This window comes from Zingiber officinale, chromosome 9A (genome assembly GCF_018446385.1).
Source record: "Zingiber officinale cultivar Zhangliang chromosome 9A, Zo_v1.1, whole genome shotgun sequence".
In the NCBI taxonomy this organism is placed as follows: domain Eukaryota; kingdom Viridiplantae; phylum Streptophyta; class Magnoliopsida; order Zingiberales; family Zingiberaceae; genus Zingiber; species Zingiber officinale.
The window spans coordinates 10840218-10859322 of record NC_056002.1 but is presented as its reverse complement, the minus strand read 5'-3'; the positions used below and the strand labels follow the sequence as shown (position 1 = coordinate 10859322).

The 19105-nt window shown below is 46.2% G+C and overlaps 1 protein-coding gene across 1 annotated transcript; it reads left to right on the top strand.

Annotated features, from left to right (window-relative positions):
• Positions 1-6962: 6962 nt before the first annotated feature.
• LOC122019024 lies at positions 6963-7622 on the top strand. Its single transcript, XM_042576535.1, has one exon. The coding sequence runs from the start codon at positions 6963-6965 to the stop codon at positions 7620-7622; it is 660 nt and encodes a 219-aa protein (XP_042432469.1).
• Positions 7623-19105: the final 11483 nt, after the last annotated feature.

Sequence of the window (19105 nt, the reverse complement as noted above, 5' to 3'; positions counted from 1 at the left end):
ACGTCGAAATGGTCCGAGCTGAAGGCAAGTCCGCTCGGAAAATGCTGCGAGTCGACTCTTCCCGACCAGAGTCCACCGAAGCTTACAAAGGGTGAGGATCGACGAAGGCTGGATAGGCCATGGGACATAAATCATCTCCAGTCGTATCAAGCTGAGTGAGAGGTGCGCTGATGTAATTCATTTTATATATGTTTTGGTCGCCTATGTCCTTGTAATGCAGGAAGCAAAGTGATAAAACGCATTTGGCACTATTCACCGAACGACCGACTACATGAAGACCCTGTGCCATTCGGCCGGGAGTATATTGTCCGAGCCAAAGGCTCGATGGTGAAGACCCCGTGTCGTTCGGCCGGGTGTATATTATCCGAGCCAAAGGATCGACGGCGAAGACCCCGTGTCGTTCGGCCGGAGTATGTCATCCAAGCTATAAGCTCATTATTGAAGACCATCGAGCGGCGACGTTAAACGCTAGAGTCGGATCGGCGACTATAAACCCCCCGGCTTGAAGACCGTCGAGCAGGCTACGTTAAACGCGAGAGTCGGACCGGCGACTATAAATCCCCCGGCTTGAAGACCGTCGAGCGACGACGTTAAACGCTAGAGTCGGACCGGCGACTATAAACCCCCCGGCTTGAAGACCGTCGAGCGGCGATGTTAAACGCGAGAGTCGGACCGGCGACTATAAACCCCCCGGCTTGAAGACCGTCGAGCGGCGACGTTAAATGCTAGAGTCGGACCGACGACTATAAACCCCCCGGCTTGAAGACCGTCGAGCGGCGACGTTAAATGCGAGAGTCGGACCGGCGATTATAAACCCCCCGGCTTGAAGACCGTCGAGTGGTGAGGTTAAACGCGAGAGTCGGACCGGCGACTATAAACCCCCCGGCTTGAAGACCGTCGAGCGGCGACATTAAACGCTAGAGAGTCGGACCGGCGACTATAAACCCGCCGGTTTGAAGACCGTCGAGCGGCGACGTTAAACGCGAGAGTCGGACCGGCGACTATAAACCCCCCGGCTTGAAGACCGTCGAGCGGCGACGTTAAACGCTAGAGTCGGACCGGCAACTATAAACCCTCCGGCCGGAAGACCTTCGAGCAGCGACGTTAAACGCTAGAGTCGGACCGGTGACTATAAACCCTCCGGCGGGAAGACCGTCGAGCGGCGACGTTAAACGCTAGAGTCGGACCGGCGACTATAAACCCCCCGGCCGGAAGACCGTCGAGCTCCGACGTTAAATATCGAGAGTCGCGCCGGCGACTATAAACCCTCCGGCTGGAAGACCATCGAGCTCCGACGTTAAATATCGAGAGTCGCGCCGGCGACTATAAACCCCCCGGCCGGAAGACCGTCGAGCTCTGATGTTAAATATTGAGAGTCGCACCGGCGATTATAAACCCTCCGGCCGGAAGACCGTCGAGGTCTGACGTTAAATATCGAGAGTCGCGCCGGCGACTATAAACCCCCCGGCCGGAAGACCGTCGAGCTTCGACGTTAAATATCGAGAGTCGCACCGGCGACTATAAACCCTCCGGCCGGAAGACCGTCGAGCTCCGATGTTAAAAATTGAGAGTCGAGCCGGCGACTATAAACCCGAGAGTCGCACCGGCGACTATAAACCCTCCGGCCGGAAGACCGTCGAGCTCCGACATTAAATATCGAGAGTCGCGCCGGCGACTATAAACCCTCCGGCCGGAAGACCGTCGAGCTCTGACATTAAATATTGAGTCGCGTCGGCGACTATAAACCATCCGGCTGGAAGAAGGCAATAAAGTGGACTTGTGAGTTAGTACCCAAAAGTACTCGCTGTCAACACCGTTCGACCGTCTATACTCGCCGATCGGCCAAGTACCCCAAAAGTACTTCGTCAACATCCAGCGAACAACCTCTTCTGTCGAAACAAGAATATATTCAGCCGAGCGGACTAGCTACGCAAAATACTTTGCAAAAAATCCTTTTCGAACACAAGAGTGGTGTGATAAGAGGCGAGCGGACAACATGCGTATTGATTAGCGAAAGAAAAAAGCAAGCAGAAGGATAGCATATCAGAGAAATTAAGGCCGAGCGGCCGAATTACAAAAATGGATGAATTTTTGGCCAAGCGACCGAGTTACATAAAAACTTCTACTCAAGAAAATCATAAATCTCCTGGGGGATGGTGCCGAGGAGCGCCGCTTGATCTTGGGCCGGGATGAGGACGGAGTCGGCAAGATGACCCTTGGACTTCAAGTAAGTTGTGGTGGCAGTCATAGCAAGCTCGAAGGCAGTGTACATCCGTTCGCAGACTTTCTCCGAGAATACTTCCGAACGGATGTAATTCAGCCTTAGGGTTGCGACTCGGCCAGACTCCGCTTCTTGATATTCCTTGAAGGCCGCTTGGGAGGCTGCGAGGGACTCCTGCAGAGTTTTCAGCTCCTCCTTTTGCTTATTTGTCTCCGCCGAGCGGGCCACCTTCTTGCCGGCCAGTTGGTCCATCAACTCTTTAACTTTTTGCTCCAGGCCCCGAGCCTCTACGTTCTTCTTCTCCAGATCGGAGATAGCCGTTTTCTTCCGCTCGGTGGCCAGGCTTATCTTGCGATCCAGTGATTTGTTCAGGCGATCAAGTTCGGCCAGATTGTGAGCCTGGTCGGCCGTCTTCTTCCGTTCGGCCTCCAACAAGTCTTGGGTCTTTTTGAGCTCCTTCTGCAGCTCGGCATAAGATGGACCCTGGGAAGGCACGCCGTCCGAACTCTTCAACCTTTTTAGCTCCTCGTCCACCATCGCCAGACGGTTGGAGACAGCGATCTCCTCCACCCATCTCTGACAAAAGAAAAATTGTTAATAGCTGATCGGAAAGAATGCGTAAAGGACTTTGAGAAAATAGACTTACCCCCGTGGCCTGCTGCATGTGGCTGTTGGCCAGGTTGCTGAGGGGAATCATTGCGACGCGTGCCCGAGTGTCGGCCCACATCTCAGCTAAGGGCCCCTTCATTGTGATCATGCGCTCGGGCGCGGTTGGCCGAGCGGCCTCGGGCATTAATTCCTTGGTAGGGAGATGCAAAGAAACCCGGATGGTGCGGTGCCGACCGGGGGTCGTCTGGGCGGAAGCCGGGGAAGGATCGGAGGCCGGCGTCGAAAACTGGGACAAAATTGTTGAACGTTGGACTTGGCGAGGAGCGGGCGGAAGGGAGCTGACGGGTATGGCCTCCAAGGGGTCCACGGACGCATCCAATTGGGAGGGGGTCCGATCGGACGAAATAGCCTCCACCGCTGGAGCCTTGCCTCGAGAATCCGCGGTGGTCCGCTCGGACGGCTGGACTACGGAAGTGGCCGATCGAAGCGGCGTCTTCGCTCGGCGCCTCTTTTGTCGGAGGGGGCGCTCTTCCTCTTGAGTCGAGCCTTCCTCCCGGACGGAAGGCTCTCGACTAGCAGTTGCGCCAGTCGCTGGCTCTGGGAGAGAAGCCTGAGCGGCCGACTCCCCAGCATTTGTCTCGCTCTCTCCTTCGTTAGAGCCGACCGGCTGAATGCCAACGTCTCCATCTCTTTGGCCGCCGTGGCCTCGAGCGCCGCCGCCTTCCTTTTCAAAATGCCAGCCATCACGGACTCCATAACGATGTCCGCTGTAAAGGAAAAAGGAGAAAATCAGTTAGCAATCAAAGCGAATGCACAAAGTAAAATTCTTACCGAAGCCGCTCGGGAGGGGGGTCCTGATCGGACTCAGACCGAATATATACATCACCCCTTCAGGCAGAAACTTATTGATGTCAAACCTTAGACCGACTAGCATGTTGGCGGCATGAAGATAGTCCAGTCGGGTTTTGAACCTTTTGAGCTCTGGTGAGGTTGGCGGTCCGATCTGCCACTGCGTTCGGAAGGGGGCCCGCTCGGGCATACGAAGGTAGAAGTAGAATTCTTTCCAATGCTTATTGGAAGAAGACAGTTTATTGAAGAAAACTAAACCGGGCCGAGCCTGGAACATATATGTGCCCAGCTCGGACTGTTTAGGGTAATAAAAATAATAGAAAACCTCTGGTCGGAGGGGGATATTGTGGATTTTAAACAGGACGACAACACCGCATAAAAGGCGGAAAGTGTTGGGGACTAGGCTTCCGAGCGGAATGCCGAAAAAGTTGCAAACTTCAACGATGAAGGGATGAATGGGAAATCGCAGACCGGCTGTGAACTGGTCGCGGAAAACACAAAAAGCTCCGTGCGGCGGTTTGTGTGGCCGAGTGGAGGGAGAGGGTAAGATAATTTCGAAGTCAGAAGGGATGTCAAAAGTATCCATCAGAATATCAGCGTCGCGCCGATCGAAGCGCGACTCCATGGTAGTATACCAGGGGCCGAGGGCTTGGTCTTGAGGTTGGGAGGAGCTAGCCATTGTCCGAGCGGACGAAACCAAAAAAGACGAAAGGCAGAGGATAAAAGAAAGAAGATAGCAAACGAAACAGTGCCCCAAGAACCAAAACTCGGGAAAGAAACGCAAAGAAACACGAACCACAAGAACCAAAGATAGAGCAGAGGAGGAGCCTTACAGAGAAGAATGAGGATCGAGGGAAGAACGCCGGAGATCGTCGGAGAACAGAAGAACAGGGTCACCGGAGTGCTGAGAGCGAGAATCTATGGAGCACGCGAGAGCAGAAATGCGACGAAGGGAGAAAGCGAAGCCTTTATAGGGTGGAGCCCGAGCGGCCTCCACCGTCGGATTCAGGTCATGACAACCGGAGCACGCATCGCACCGTCCATTTCAAACCGCCTCGTTCCCGTCAGAACACCACGCCGCCGCCGTACAATGACGGCAGCATCGCCGCATGGCATTCAGCCACTGGAACGCATTAAATGAGCGCGTGCTCGACCTTAATGATGGAGATTAACGAAAATTTCGAAAAGATACCGAGGAATGTTGGCGTTGACTGGCGCTTTAGCTGCCCCTGTGGGGGGGGGAGCGGAGGGCAGTTGCATATGGACACCGCTCGACGCAACTGATGGTCCAGTCAGTCGGACTAATCGCCTCCTTCGACTAGACTTGAAGGGGAGGCAAGTGATCTGGCAGTAAGGACGGGGGACCCCCTTTGAGGGAAGTCAACGCCACGTGGAGGTCAAAAGTTAAACGGCCGACCGGAAAAGGGGGGACCGACCGGCCGAATGGGGTTTAAGCAGAATCAAAGATAACCCGACGGGGAGTCGGGTCTCCGACGCTCATGGTGAATAAGGTAGTCGGGCCGAGCGGGTGGCCCGCTCGACCGATGCATAAGGCTGCAATGCCACGAACAGCCTCAGCCAGTATCTGTGTCCGGGCGGACATGATGGGACTGCCTAGCGGCTGGGCGCTCTGCGGGGGTATAGAAGAGACAAAAGGACAAACTTCTGACAATAAGTATGTTCGAAGACCAAGCTATGCACGAAGTCCTATGACGGAAGGTTCTATTGTCCCATCAGAGAGGTGCTCGGACTGTAGCAGTATGGTGTCAGGCAAGCTCCTCTGACAAGCCCATACTGAGGTATGGTAGGAGGACACGTATTCGCCTCGGTATGTGTGCATGAGCCTCTTCACAGCTCTATATAAGGGTCCTCACACTTCGCCGGAGGTACGTATTCTCGCATCTTCGGAGCCACTTCATAGTTTTCTCTTGCCTGACTTGAGCGTCGGAGGGTCGTCGCCGAAAACCCCTTCCCGGCCCGACTTTCTTGCAAGTTCGCCGGAGATCCACGTCATCAGTTCGGAGAACGCCACGTGCCCAGCGTCCATTGATTCAGCGTTTGAACAAAATCAGATATAATAAAGCAAGAGTCAATTCTCGATCGATCTATGTCCTTCGCTTAAAGATGGATTATAAGTCGACTCTAAAAACTAGACTTTACAAAATCGTATGGAATAAACGTAATCATATTACCTTACGATTAACCGAAGGAATAAAATAAGCATTTCATGTATCCTTCGAAAATTGCGTAAATTTAAGGGTAATTTTGCATGCACTCCCCATTGATAAACAAAACTTTGCATGCACTCCCTAGCGATGAAAAACTTTGTTTCCACTCCCTAGTCAAATATGTTTACCTAATTGCCCATGATATTTTTGGGTATAAAAAATCCAAAAATCAGTATCATTTCTCTTAAATTCAGTATATTAAAATTAAAATCCAGTATATTTTCTATCAAATTGAGTACGATTTTTTTTTCACTTCAATTAGATGGAAATTATACTAGATTTTCTTTAAATGACTCAATTGGATGAAAAATTTACTAGATTTTCTTTAAATGGTAAATGATGCTGAATTTTTAAGTAATTATATTAAGTATGAAAAATATCGTACTCAATTTAATAGAAAATATACTCAATTCTAATTTAATGTGCTGAATTTAATAGAAATTATACTCATTTTTAAAGTATTTTTACCGAAAAATATGAGGGTTAATTTTGATAGAAAATATACTCAATTCTAGTATAAAGTACTGAATTCTAGTTATAAAGTACTGAATTTAATCAGAATGATACTCGTTTTTAAATTTTTTATAACTAAAACATCTGAGGGCAATTTGGTCATGATATTTACATGAAGGGAGTTGAAACAAAGGAAACTTTGCATGTAGGGAGTGGAAATAAACTTTTTTAGATAAGAGGACTGCATGCAAAATTAAAAATGAAATTGGGGATTTTTCTCCACTTTACCGTAGGCAATAGATTTTTTTTTTTCTTCACAATAATATTTTTTTCCTTCAAGATAAACAGAACATTTAATATTTGTCCGCTGTCACTTTCCCTCCCACTTTCTTCTCCCTCTCCTTCCTCCCGCTACAACTAAACGCGCCCTTTTTTCCTCCAATTTTCCACACCAGCGAACCCTCCTATCCTCCCTTTCCCTTTCCCTTTCCCTTTCCACCCTCCCCAATCTCCCTCTTTCTCTCTCTATATCAATATATCAATCTATCAATCTACACAAGGGACAAATAAACAGAGGAACAATGAAGGGACCAGACCTAGCCATGGAGGTCACCGTCATCTCTGCCGAGGACCTCAACGACGATTCCTCTGTTTTTGGCTTCCGACTCCGTCCCTTCGTCACCGCGTTCGCCGGTGCAGCCGCCGTCGACTGCGACCGCCTCCCCACGCCCCTCCACCGCACGCGTCTCGCCGACGGCAGTGACCCCTCCTGGGGTGATCTCCTGCGCATCCCCCTCGACCCTTCCTTCCTCGTCTCAACCCGTGGCGACGACGACGACGATGCCGGCATCTGCCTTGTCGTCCTCTCAAAGCGGCCGCTCGGCGGCGCCGCCAGGCTCGGATGGTGCCGGATCCCGCCCGCCGACGTCCTCGACGGCCTCCGTCACACGTCCGCAATCCGCCGCCTCAGCTACGCTCTCCGGCACCCCCGCCACGGGGGCCGCAGCCGCGGGGTGGTCCACGTGGCCGTGCGGCTCGTTGGCCGCGACATCAACCGCCTTCTCCGGCCGCAGCCGGCACCGGCGCTTCCTCCGCAGCAGCCGGGGTGGGGTGGGGTAGCTATCGGGATCCCCGTGGTGGCGTTAGGATCTCCACCGTGCTGGTCCGGCTTCGGAGTTGATTCGCCCCCGTTAGCGGCGGCCAGGATGCCGGGTTCGGCGAAGGACGCGCGGGCCTGGTCCTCGGCTTTGACTTTTGTTTGAACATTCAACCAATGTGAACGTACACGGAAATATAGTATCTATACCCACTTAGCACGTACGCATCGATTACCCACACCACATCGACTTGAATCAACCTCCAGTACATGGGACCCACTAGTCGTATCATGAGATGTTTAACGTTGGGCGACGGGACACGTGCGTGAGTCTATTTGTACAGGGCAATGTATTTCCATTATTACTATTATTATAATATACATTTGGATAAAATCATGGGTACAAATCCTATTTACCTGACGTCTACACGGAGTTTCCTCTTACAAATGTACGGACTTGATGACTTCTTGTATGCAATAGATCAACCTCCACTATGGATAACGATGATCTGGCTTATCTGTCACCGTCTGATATGGATATTATCATATTTTACCACGTATCTTAATCAAACTAAGGTGTTAGAATATCTGATAAAATTCTTCCTGTGCTTTGATTAGAAACTAAGAAAAATAGGGATGATCGTCAATTTAGATTTATTCCATCGTATTGATATGTCTCGTTAAACAATTTAAAATGATTAAATTAAATTTTTATCAATGAATTTAAATGAGCCCATCGAAATGGATTGCATGGTGTTAAGGTTTAATTTGTATTTTAAAAAATTGCATCCATGTGTGATCCAAAGTTTTGTTTTTTAAAATAATGTTTACTATGTGAATCATTCCTTTATGACTAATGATTTCATCATGAATGGTTGTGTCCTTTTGTGAACTAGTATGACTAATAAATGATTGTATATTTTCATTACTAATTGAAAGAATTCTATAAATAAGTGTTTTTAGTCATGTTAAATTAACTATAATCATTCTCTATTCTTATGTAAACAATAAAAATGTGTTACTTTGTTATTTGAGAATCTATTGTATCCTAGAAGAGATTGTCCATTATAATCCGGTCTAGCAAAATAATGGAGACAATAAACTCTTTAAGGAAAGTGATTACACATCTTAGATTGTTTCGAGTTTAGCATCTCGACTTTAGGTCTCGGCCTCGATCTTTGCCAAAGCCTCTCGAAGGACTTCTCTACTACAATCTTAAAGAGTTTATTTCTTCATAACCATGGAATCCACTCAAGAATCTACCATCAAGATTATGAATCAAGACTTTGTCAAACTAAACAGGCTTGATGGGACGGGAATACATTTCAACCGATGGAAAGACAAGTTGATATTCTTTCTCACAGTATTGAAGGTCGCTTACATGCTCAACTTTGATCTTCCTGCAAATCCACCACCCACTAAGGATGATTCGAAAGAATTAAGTAAACAACGGGCCAAGCGGGAGGATGATGAAGTGTTGTGTATGTGTCACATCCTCAACACACTTTCGAACACACTCTATGATCTGTTCATGGCAATGAAGAATCCAAGAGATACCTGGACAACTTTGGAGCGTGAATATGACACTCAAAAATAAGGATCAAATAAGTTTCTTCTTAAAAATATTTTGAGTTTAAGCCAGATGATAATTCTCCTCTAATAGATCAAATTCATAATCTGCAAGTGATAGTTTCAACACTTAAAGACTATAGAGTAGAAATTTCAGAATCTATGCAATAGGTGCTATAATTGCTAAGTTGTCATCTTCATGGAATGATTATCAAAACAAATTACTTCATACTTTTGAAATTTTAACCATATCTAATGTGTTGAAACATCTTAGAATTCAAGAAGGTGATAAGATCTTGCATAAGAAAGAAAAAGAAAGTTATCCTAGAGTGAATTTGGTTGACAAAAATAGATTTAATAAAAGAAAGAAATCTGAAAATGTCTTTTCTAGTGATAAGAAGAAGAGTACATTTTGTTACAATTGTGGCAAAAATGAGCATTACAAGACTGAATGTAGGGCCAAAAAGAAACAAAAAAATAGTAATGCTCCTAGTTTTAATGCTATTGCAAGTGCAGAAATAATTGTAGCAATAGTACACTTGGTGTGTCAACCGAACTCCACATGGCAACACCTTCCTCATCAAAGGATTGGTGGTATGACTCGGGTGTAGTCATACATGTATGTAGTGATAAAGATCATTTCAAGACATATGAAACACTTGAAGGACATGAAGTGATTATGGAAAATGGTGCAAGAGCCAAGGTGCTTGGCAAGGGTGATGTGCCTATCCGACAAGAAATTGGTCCTAACCAATGTGCTTCATGTCCTTAGTGTAATCAAGAATCTTGTCTATCCTTAACAAGAAAGGATTGAAGGTTGTAATAGAGTCTAACAATGCAATCTTGTCTAAGAATAACATTTTTGTATGAAAGACACATACTTGTAATGGTATGTTTAAGTTGACTATTAATGAAATAAACAATATTTCTATTTATATGCTTGATGTTGAGGATCGGATGGCCGGCTATAATGGGGGTTAAATAGACATCACCCCAAGTCTATTGCTTTCTTCTTACAATATTAGTGCATAGCGGAAATACAAACAATATAAAGAAAGTTATTCTAAAAGACAAGACAAGAAAGCAAACTAAACTCAACACGCTCGTTTAACGTGGTTCGGAGATAAAGCTCTTACTCCACGGCTGTCCGTAATGTGGACGATCTCGATCCGTCGGTGGATGACTCCCTAGTAAACTTCCGACTAGCTCACGTTGCTCCTTGTGGGTGGAGAAACCTCACCACAACTCTCACAAGTGTTGGTGCAATTGACCTCTAGGGTTTCAATGTTTGACAATATATCTAAATTTGATCAATTTGACTAAGGGTTGACCTAAACAGGATTTGATATTTGGGAGAGAGAAATCTAGTCAGGACTAGATGACTAACAAAGATAAGTCCTAACCAAAGGTTAGGCAAAGTGGAAATCCTGGTGAGTGAACTCAAACCCTAGTGAGTGAAGCTAGGTGGTGGAAGTCCCGGTGAGTGAAGTCGGGCCCTAGTGAGTGAAGTTAGGTGGTGGAAGTCCCAGTAAGTGAAACCGGACCTTAGTGAGTGAAGCTAAGTAGTGGAAGTCCTGGTGAGTGAAGTCAGACCCTAGTGAGTGAAGTTAGGTGGAAGAAGTTCTGGTAAGTGAAGTCAGACCCTAGTGAATGAAGCTAGGCGGAGGAAGTCCTAGTGAGTGAAGTCAGACAATGGAAGTCTTAGTGAGTGAAGTTAGGCAACCCTAGGGAGGTAAGACTAAGTTTATTGTACTGTTTCATTTATTGTGCTAACTCAGTGTTGCAGGAGAAGCCCAGACTACTCGACGGGATGATCGGATGTCTGACACGAAATCCAGCTAGGTCAACAGGCTGACTTGATAGCTGTCACGAAGTCCAGATGGGTCGACGGGCTGATCGAACGTCTGGCAGGTGAGTTAAGGTAAGTCACTGGAGTAGAGTGACTGTTGTTGGTGCAACATCCCTCAGGTCAAGGTTGACCTGGGTGACCAAGCTGAGTCTTGGTTTGAGTTTAGATGTTTGACAATAAGAAATTGATTGAAGAAGAGTCAAGTAGGTCAAGGTTGACCGGATACTTGACAGGGAAGTCCTGGTGAGTGAAGCTAGGTGAAAGTCCTGGTGAGTGAAACCAGGTGAAAACCCTAGTGAGTGAAGCTAGGTGAAAGTCCTGGTGAGTGAAGCCAGGCAGAAGGAAAACCCTAGTGAGTGAAGCTAGGTGAAAGTCCTGGTGAGTGAAGCCAGGTGAAAGCCCTAGTGAGTGAAGCTAGGCAGAAGGAAAACCCTAGTGAGTGAAGCTAGGTGAAAGTCCTGGTGAGTGAAGCCAGGCAAGGGAAAATCCAGATGGATCAAGGATGATCGGACATCTGGTGTTGGGAAGTCCAAATAGGTCAAAGGATTGACTGGATACTTGGCAAGAGGAAATACAGATAGGTCAAAGGGATTGACCAGACATCTGATGGAAGTCCAAGTAGGTCAAGGGAGTGACCAGATACTTGGCATGAATAGAAAAGTCTAAGTGGGTCAAAGGGATTGACCAAACACTTGGTGGGAAGTCCTAGCAGGTCAAAGGAGTGACCAGATGCTAGGCATGATGTACCAACAGGTCAAGGTTGACCGGATGTTGGTTTGAGAGGCTTGGAACTTGGTTTTGGGCAAAAACCAAGTGTTGGATCGATCAGTGGATCGATCCAGGCTTCTCCTAAGCGAACAGAGAGCCTCTGGATCGATCCGTGGATCGATCCAGATGTTCCAATCGATCAGTGGATCGATTGGGACGCGGCTGCTTCGCGCGATAAGCGCTGGATCGATCCGTGGATCGATCCAGGCGTTTTTCCAGAGCACAGAGGCGCTCTGGATCGATCCGTGGATCGATCCAAAGCCTCCCCGATCGATTGGGAATATTCGAATCGATCGGGATCCGACCGTTGGCGTCGATAAAGGCCGCAGGCGTTCATTTCCTTCGGCATCTCTTCACCGTTTCATCTCAGATCTTCGCCAGCTCCTCCACAGCACTCTCAAAGCTCGTGATCGCCAGTTCTTGAAGGTTCTTGGAAGCTCTCCGAGTCAAGAGGCGGATCAAAGGCAAGAAGAGAAGCTAGGGTTAGGGTTTTCTGCATTCATTGTAAGCTTTGTGCTTGTATTTTGTTTCCCTTTCCTTCTTCTTGTACCGAGAGTCTTGTAGGGCTTCTCCGCCCTCGGTAGTTACCGAAAAGGAGTGTTTCATAGTGGAGGGTGCGTGCGTGGTGTGGATCCTTGGATTAGTCACCTCCTTTGGAGGTGGATACCAAGTAAAATCCTAGTGTTAGCGTGGTTGTATTTGTTTCTGTATTTTCCGCTGCATATTCTTGAAGAAACAAGCAACGCCGAGCAACGCCAAGCACCGAGCGAACGCGACGAGCTATTCACCCCCCCTCTAGCTACTTTTGGTCCTAACAAGTGGTATCAGAGCAAGGCCGCTCTTCACCGGAATCATCGCCGGAAGGGTCAAGCATAACAAGAAAAGCTAGAGGGGTGAAGAAGTTGGAGCAAATTCTTCAAGTTCAAGATTTTATCAAGCTCAACTTCAAGATGCAATTCCAAGATGGACTTGGATTTGACACAAGGGTGGCTCCACCATATTCATCTACAAGCTTCGATTCTTGGAAATCAAGAATCAAAAATTTTCTTATGATGGAGATAGAGCAATGGTTTGCTCTCATGGAAGGTTTTGAAGCTCCCACAAATTCCAAGGGCAAAGTACTCAAAAGGAGCAAGTGGATCAAAGACCAAATCCAAAGATGTGAGGCCAATGACAAAGTGACCAAGCTTTTGGTCAATTTATTGCCAAGCAACATCTTGGAACAAATTGGAGAGTTTGAAGATGCCAAGGAGCTTTGGAGCAAATTGGCAAGAATTCATGAGATCCCCTCCACTGTACCAAATCGAGGAGAATCCAAAGAGGGCGACTCATTGGATCAAGACCAAGAGGAGGACTCCAAGGTTGAGAGATGCTCAACCTCCGAAGAAGAAGTTCAAGAAGAAGCTTCATCTTCAAGGGAATGCAACGAAGGGAACAAGGAGGGAGCATACTCCTTGTTTCATATTCAAGATGATGAAGCCTCCACCTCTGGGATTGAGGGGGAGCAATCCTTGGTGACGCCGGATCAAGATGAAGGAGAATCCTCTACATCCGGGTCAAGAGAAGAAGAGGATGAAGAAGCTTCTACCTCCACAAGTCAAGAAAAATCAAATGGAGGGGAATCAAGGTTCGATCAAGAGGAAGCTTCCACCTCCGGATCCAAAGGAAAAGATGCCATCTCTACAAGCGAAGGTATAAACATTTCAATTAATAATAAAAATCATATTATATGCTTTGAATGTAGGGAACATGGGCACTACAAGAGCAAGTGCCCCAAATTGGCCAAGAAAAAGGGCCAAATGGCACAAAAAGGAAAGGAGAAGCTCAAGGAGACCATCCCCGGAACAAAGAAGAGCAAGGAGCACATTGTGTGCTTCTCTTGCAATCAAAAAGGGCATTACCGAAGTCAATGCCCCAAGGGGAAGAAGATGGTCAAGGCTCAAGGAGGCATTCGTCAAGGGGGAGCCTCCAAGGTAAAGAAGAAGGTAACATTTATTGAGCCTACCCCCTTACATTATGGTGAAAAGCATGATAGTTCTAACTTTTATCATTTTAATGCAATTTACCATAAGAATAGAAAGCATGAGGGCTTTAAGGAAAAACATATAGCTTTTCATGCTAAAACTACTACACCTAAGGCTAGGAATGTAAGTAAAAGTCTAGGCAAGAACTCTAAGGATTGTATCTACAAGCCTAGGCACAAAAATGCTCATGAACTTAATGGAAAACCAAAAACTAAGGACTTAGTGATGGAAAATCAAGTCTTGAGGTCAAGACTTGATAAAATGGAAAAGACCCTAAAAAGGATGGAAAATATCCTATTAGGGCAAAATGAGCATAACCTAGGTTTAGGGGTACAAAAGTCATCCAATGGCCATAGAGGTTTGGGATACAAACCAAAGGCTAAGAAGGATGTGCCCTCTTACCATAGAGTTCCATATAGTTATGGAACAAACCCTAGGTCTAGTGGTCAAGCCAAAAATACTAGGGAAGTCATCCCTAAGAGTATTTTTGCAATAAGTGTGACTAAGACTTCTAAGAAGTCTAAGAAAGTCACAAACAAGGTCACAAGGGAGGTTATCCCTAGAGTTGACCTAGAAACTGTGACCAAGGCTTCTAAGAAGCCCAACAAGGTCACTAGGAAGGTATCTAGGGAAGTTATCCCTAGTGAGTACCTAGAGCATCCAAGGAGCACCAATAGGTGTTGGGTTCCTAGGAGCATCTTCTCTACCCCATAGATGGGTTAGAGAGTGTCAACTCCGATTAGAAGGGTAGTTAACCTGACTTTGAGGAAATTGACACTCAAGGAGCATTTTCAAGGTTTTTGTTAACCTTTGAAAATGAAGTGGATCTTTGTTTACTCCTTGAAAGAGTAAAATGTGTCTAATGGTGGAAGAATTGATTTTAATCTAAAATGGCACAAATTGGGAAAACCTTGAGAAATACCAAGTTGGGATTTTGGTATTCTCTTGGAAATTTAAGGCAATCCGGGCCTTGATTTATGTAATCACTCTTGAGGAAAAATGGAATATGCCAACATTTGAGGACATGTTTATTTTCAATTGGCATACATTAAATCAAGGAAATTAGAAATGCCAATTTAGGCTTTGGCATTCTCTTGTAGCACTTTAGGGCAATCTAGGTTTAAGTTGTAAGTTTAGCTAAGACTTTAAGGATACTTAGATAGTTAATCTAGGTATATTTTATTTATGCTAAATCTTGCCATGATTGTTTGCCCATCATATGCCATGACATCATGTCTAGTTTTGCATTCATGTTTTATTATGAAAAATCCAAAAATACCATGTCATGACATTCATACTGATCCTGTCCGAACCAGAAGTCAACAGACGCTGGGCACGTGGCGCTCCAAGGCTCGCTGATGTAGATCTCCAACTAGTGTCGAGAAGCTCCGGCTATCCTGCACAGAAGTCGAGCCGGGAAGGGGATTCCCAGCGACGACCCTCCGACGCTCAAGTCAGGTAAATCACGATGAATAAGGTGGCTTCCGAAATCTCAGAGTACGTACCAGCATTCTCTGTCGATGAAACCTGAGGTTCTTTATATAGAGCTGTGAAAGGTTTGGGCACGCGTACAAAGGTGCATAAGTGTCCTCTGTCCTATCCTAGGTATGCGGCTGTCAGAAAGCTCACCTGTCCTTTCCTAGGTACGCGGCTGTCAGAAAGTTTACCTGACCCATATCGCTACAGTCAAAGCATGCCCTCGATGGGACAGCAGAATCCCCTGTCACAAGATTTGGAGCATGGCACACACGTGAAACCTACAGGTTGTCAAAGGAAGAAATCCTCTGGCCTTTTCCTTTGCTCCAAACTTGTAGTCCGAGCGGACAGATACCTAAACATCCGACCGGACATCCGCAGTGGTTTACTTGTGCTTTGTGGAGACTAACAGGGGTGCTTTATGACTGCGGTCGGTCAAAAGGTCAGCTCGGTCCATGACCTTTTTAACTGAGCGTCGGAACCCCGATTTGACAGAGTGCCTCCCAACTATAAGTGCGAGCCGGCCAGACCCCTCCGGGTACTCGATTCCATCGACCGGCCGGCAGTCCAATCGGACCGGCCGTCTACGGCCGTCCGTTCGGTCGGACCACATTCTCCTCTGGGTGGGCGGCTGTTCCGGTGACTTCCCCTTGGCGTTGACTTTGCAAGAAAAAGGGGGGCCCACTCTTACTACCGGATCACATACATCATGTAGTAATAGGATATTTTCTTTTGAAAATTATTTTCTTTTGATGTATGCCATAACATAATCATTCATTAAGTTTAATTCCTTGTAATTAAGGACGAATGACATTTAACAACAATTATTGACAAGTGACATCCTAGGTGGATGTCTAATATCTCTAGAATGCCTAGATAGATATGCATGATCCCTAGATTAGGGCAAAAACCAAAATCTACATCTCACAAAGACTATAAGGTGACTTGTATGTGATTAGTGCACATTAGATACAAGTGAGATGTTAGGAATATGAACAAAACTCAAGATGTTGATTTAGTGCATTCTTTTGAGTTTTAGGTTCATCAAAACACATAGTTATGTGTTTTCCCATCATTGGGAAAGCTAATGTACAAGTCATGTGCATTATGCCCAAGGAACATGATGGGATATTGGTTTTGAAAATGTTTTTAAAATATTTTTGGAAAACCTTGGTGAAGGCTATCTTTTGATAGTAATCACCATTGAATAGTTAGACACAAACTTGAAGAAAAACACTAAAGTTTTTGCAAGTTTTCAAGTTTGTGTCAATCTTTGAAAATATGATGTATTTTCATAGAAAGCTATTTTTCCATGATTAAGTATGCCCTAAATAATGTCTACACGAAATTTCATGATTTTTGGATTTTTGTAGAATTTTCTAGGGGTTTCTGAAGTTGATCGAAATGGAATTTCAGCAACTATCAGGTTCGATCCAGGAGATGATTGAGTGAATCGAGGATTCGATTATCCTCTCGTGGAGCTCGCTGGATCGATCAGCCGATCGATCCAGGTAGTCTGAATCGATCAGTGGATCGATTCAGAAAGGTTCAATCGATTGGAACCCAACTCCAATCGATCCAAGTTGCTGATTTTGGCTGGGAAGGCTTGATTTCAGCATCTTTGAACCTCTTTGAGTCTAGGTAACCATTCCAAACCCCTAAAATACATTTGTATACATACAAAGGGTGCTTTCATGTGAAAACAAGGATGGATTGGTTAAGGAAGGCTTCATTGAAGTTTAGGTTGAGGTTTGTTTCAAATTTTGAGTATTTGAACCTCAAAACTTCTAAATTTGGGTTTCCTAAAGGTTTAGGGATTCCAAGTCATTGTTGGTGCAATGACAGAAGTCATCACCATGTCTTTAGGGGGAGGGACTCTTTAAAGACATGAAAAATTACTTTTCATAAACCTTAGAAGGTGGTTAACCTTCTTTAAAGAAAATGCTCATGTATGAGCTTTTGAACTTGAAATGGGGAGTGGATATCCTCATTATTTCAAGTGGGAACTCAAGTGGTTAGATAATGCTCAAGGTTGGGTATTTGTCTACATTGAGGGAGAAGTTAAGGATAAATGAAGGGTATGGGACCTTCATTATCGTGTTGATCACAACGAGTGATGTTGTGAACAATGATGAGTAACTCTTTAGGGGGAGAGTCGTCAACAAATGGATTTGTTGATGTGTACCCAAAATTGGGGCATGGGTTGATGTGTGCCCAAAGATGGGTTGATGTGTGCCAATAGGGGGAGAATGAAAGGACCTATGAATGGGTGTAAGTTAGGCTTTCATTACCTAGAGGGAGTGTGCCCTCGTAGGGGGAGAATGAAGAGCTTAATTTATATGTTCATTACCTAGTGGCATGAAGATTGAGGCTATAGGATTAGCGTAACTTACATGTGGTATTGTAAGTGTTATTGTGGTATTGTCAAATATCAAAAAGGGGGAGATTGTTGGTGCAACATCCCTCAGGTCAAGGTTGACCTGGGTGACCAAGCTGAGTCTTGGTTTGAGTTTAGATGTTTGACAATAAGAAATTGATTGAAGAAGAGTCAAGTAGGTTAAGGTTGACCGGATACTTGACAGGGAAGTCCTGGTGAGTGAAGCTAGGTGAAAGTCCTGGTGAGTGAAACCAGGTGAAAACCCTAGTGAGTGAAGCTAGGTGAAAGTCCTGGTGAGTGAAGCCAGGCAGAAGGAAAACCCTAGTGAGTGAAGCTAGGTGAAAGTCCTGGTGAGTGAAGCCAGGTGAAAGCCCTAGTGAGTGAAGCTAGGCAGAAGGAAAACCCTAGTGAGTGAAGCTAGGTGAAAGTCCTGGTGAGTGAAGCCAGGTGAAAGCCCTAGTGAGTGAAGCTAGGCAGATGGAAAACCCTAGTGAGTGAAGCTAGGTGAAAGTCCTGGTGAGTGAAGCCAGGCAAGGGAAAATCCAGATGGATCAAGGATGATCGGACATCTGGTGTTGGGAAGTCCAGATAGGTCAAAGGGATTGACCAGACATCTGATGGAAGTCCAAGTAGGTCAAGGGAGTGACCAGATACTTGGCATGAATAGAAAAGTCTAAGTGGGTCAAAGGGATTGACCAGACACTTGGTGGGAAGTCCTAGCAGGTCAAAGGAGTGACCAGATGCTAGGCATGATGTACCAACAGGTCAAGGTTGACCGGATGTTGGTTTGAGAGGCTTGGAACTTGGTTTTGGGCAAAAACCAAGTGTTGGATCGATCAGTGGATCGATCCAGGAGCTGGATCGATCAGTGGATCGATCCAAAGCGCTTCTCCCGAAGAGAGCGCTCTGGATCGATCCGTGATCGATCCAGATGTTCCAATCGATCGATGGATCGATTGGGACGCGGCCGCTTGCGATAAGCGCCGGATCGATCCGTGGATCGATCCGCATTTATCATAGAGGCGCTCTGGATCGATCCGTGATCGATCCAAAGCCTCCCGATCGATTGGGAATATTCGAATCGATCGGGATCCGACCGTTGGCGTCGATAAAGGCCGCAGGCGTTCATTTCCTTCGGTATCTCTTCACCGTTTCATCTCAGATCTTCGCCAGCTCCTCCACAGCACTCTCAAAGCTCGTGATCGCCAGTTCTTGAAGGTTCTTGGAAGCTCTCCGAGTCAAGAGGCGGATCAAAGGCAAGAAGAGAAGCTAGGGTTAGGGTTTTCTGCATTCATTGTAAGCTTTGTGCTTGTATTTTGTTTCCTTTTCCTTCTTCTTGTATCGAGAGTCTTGTAGGGCTTCTCCGCCCTCGGTAGTTACCGAAAAGGAGTGTTTCATAGTGGAGGGTGCGTGCGTGGTGTGGATCCTTGGATTAGTCACCTCCTTTGGAGGTGGATACCAAGTAAAATCCTAGTGTTAGCGTGGTTGTATTTGTTTCTGTATTTTCCGCTGCATATTCTTGAAGAAACAAGCAACGCCGAGCAACGCCAAGCACCGAGCGAACGCGACGAGCTATTCACCCCCCC

Coding starts and splice junctions, on each gene's coding strand:
- LOC122019024 (XM_042576535.1), top strand. CDS start 6,963: ATGGAGGTCACCGTCATCTCTGCCGAGGACCTCAACGACGATTCCTCT.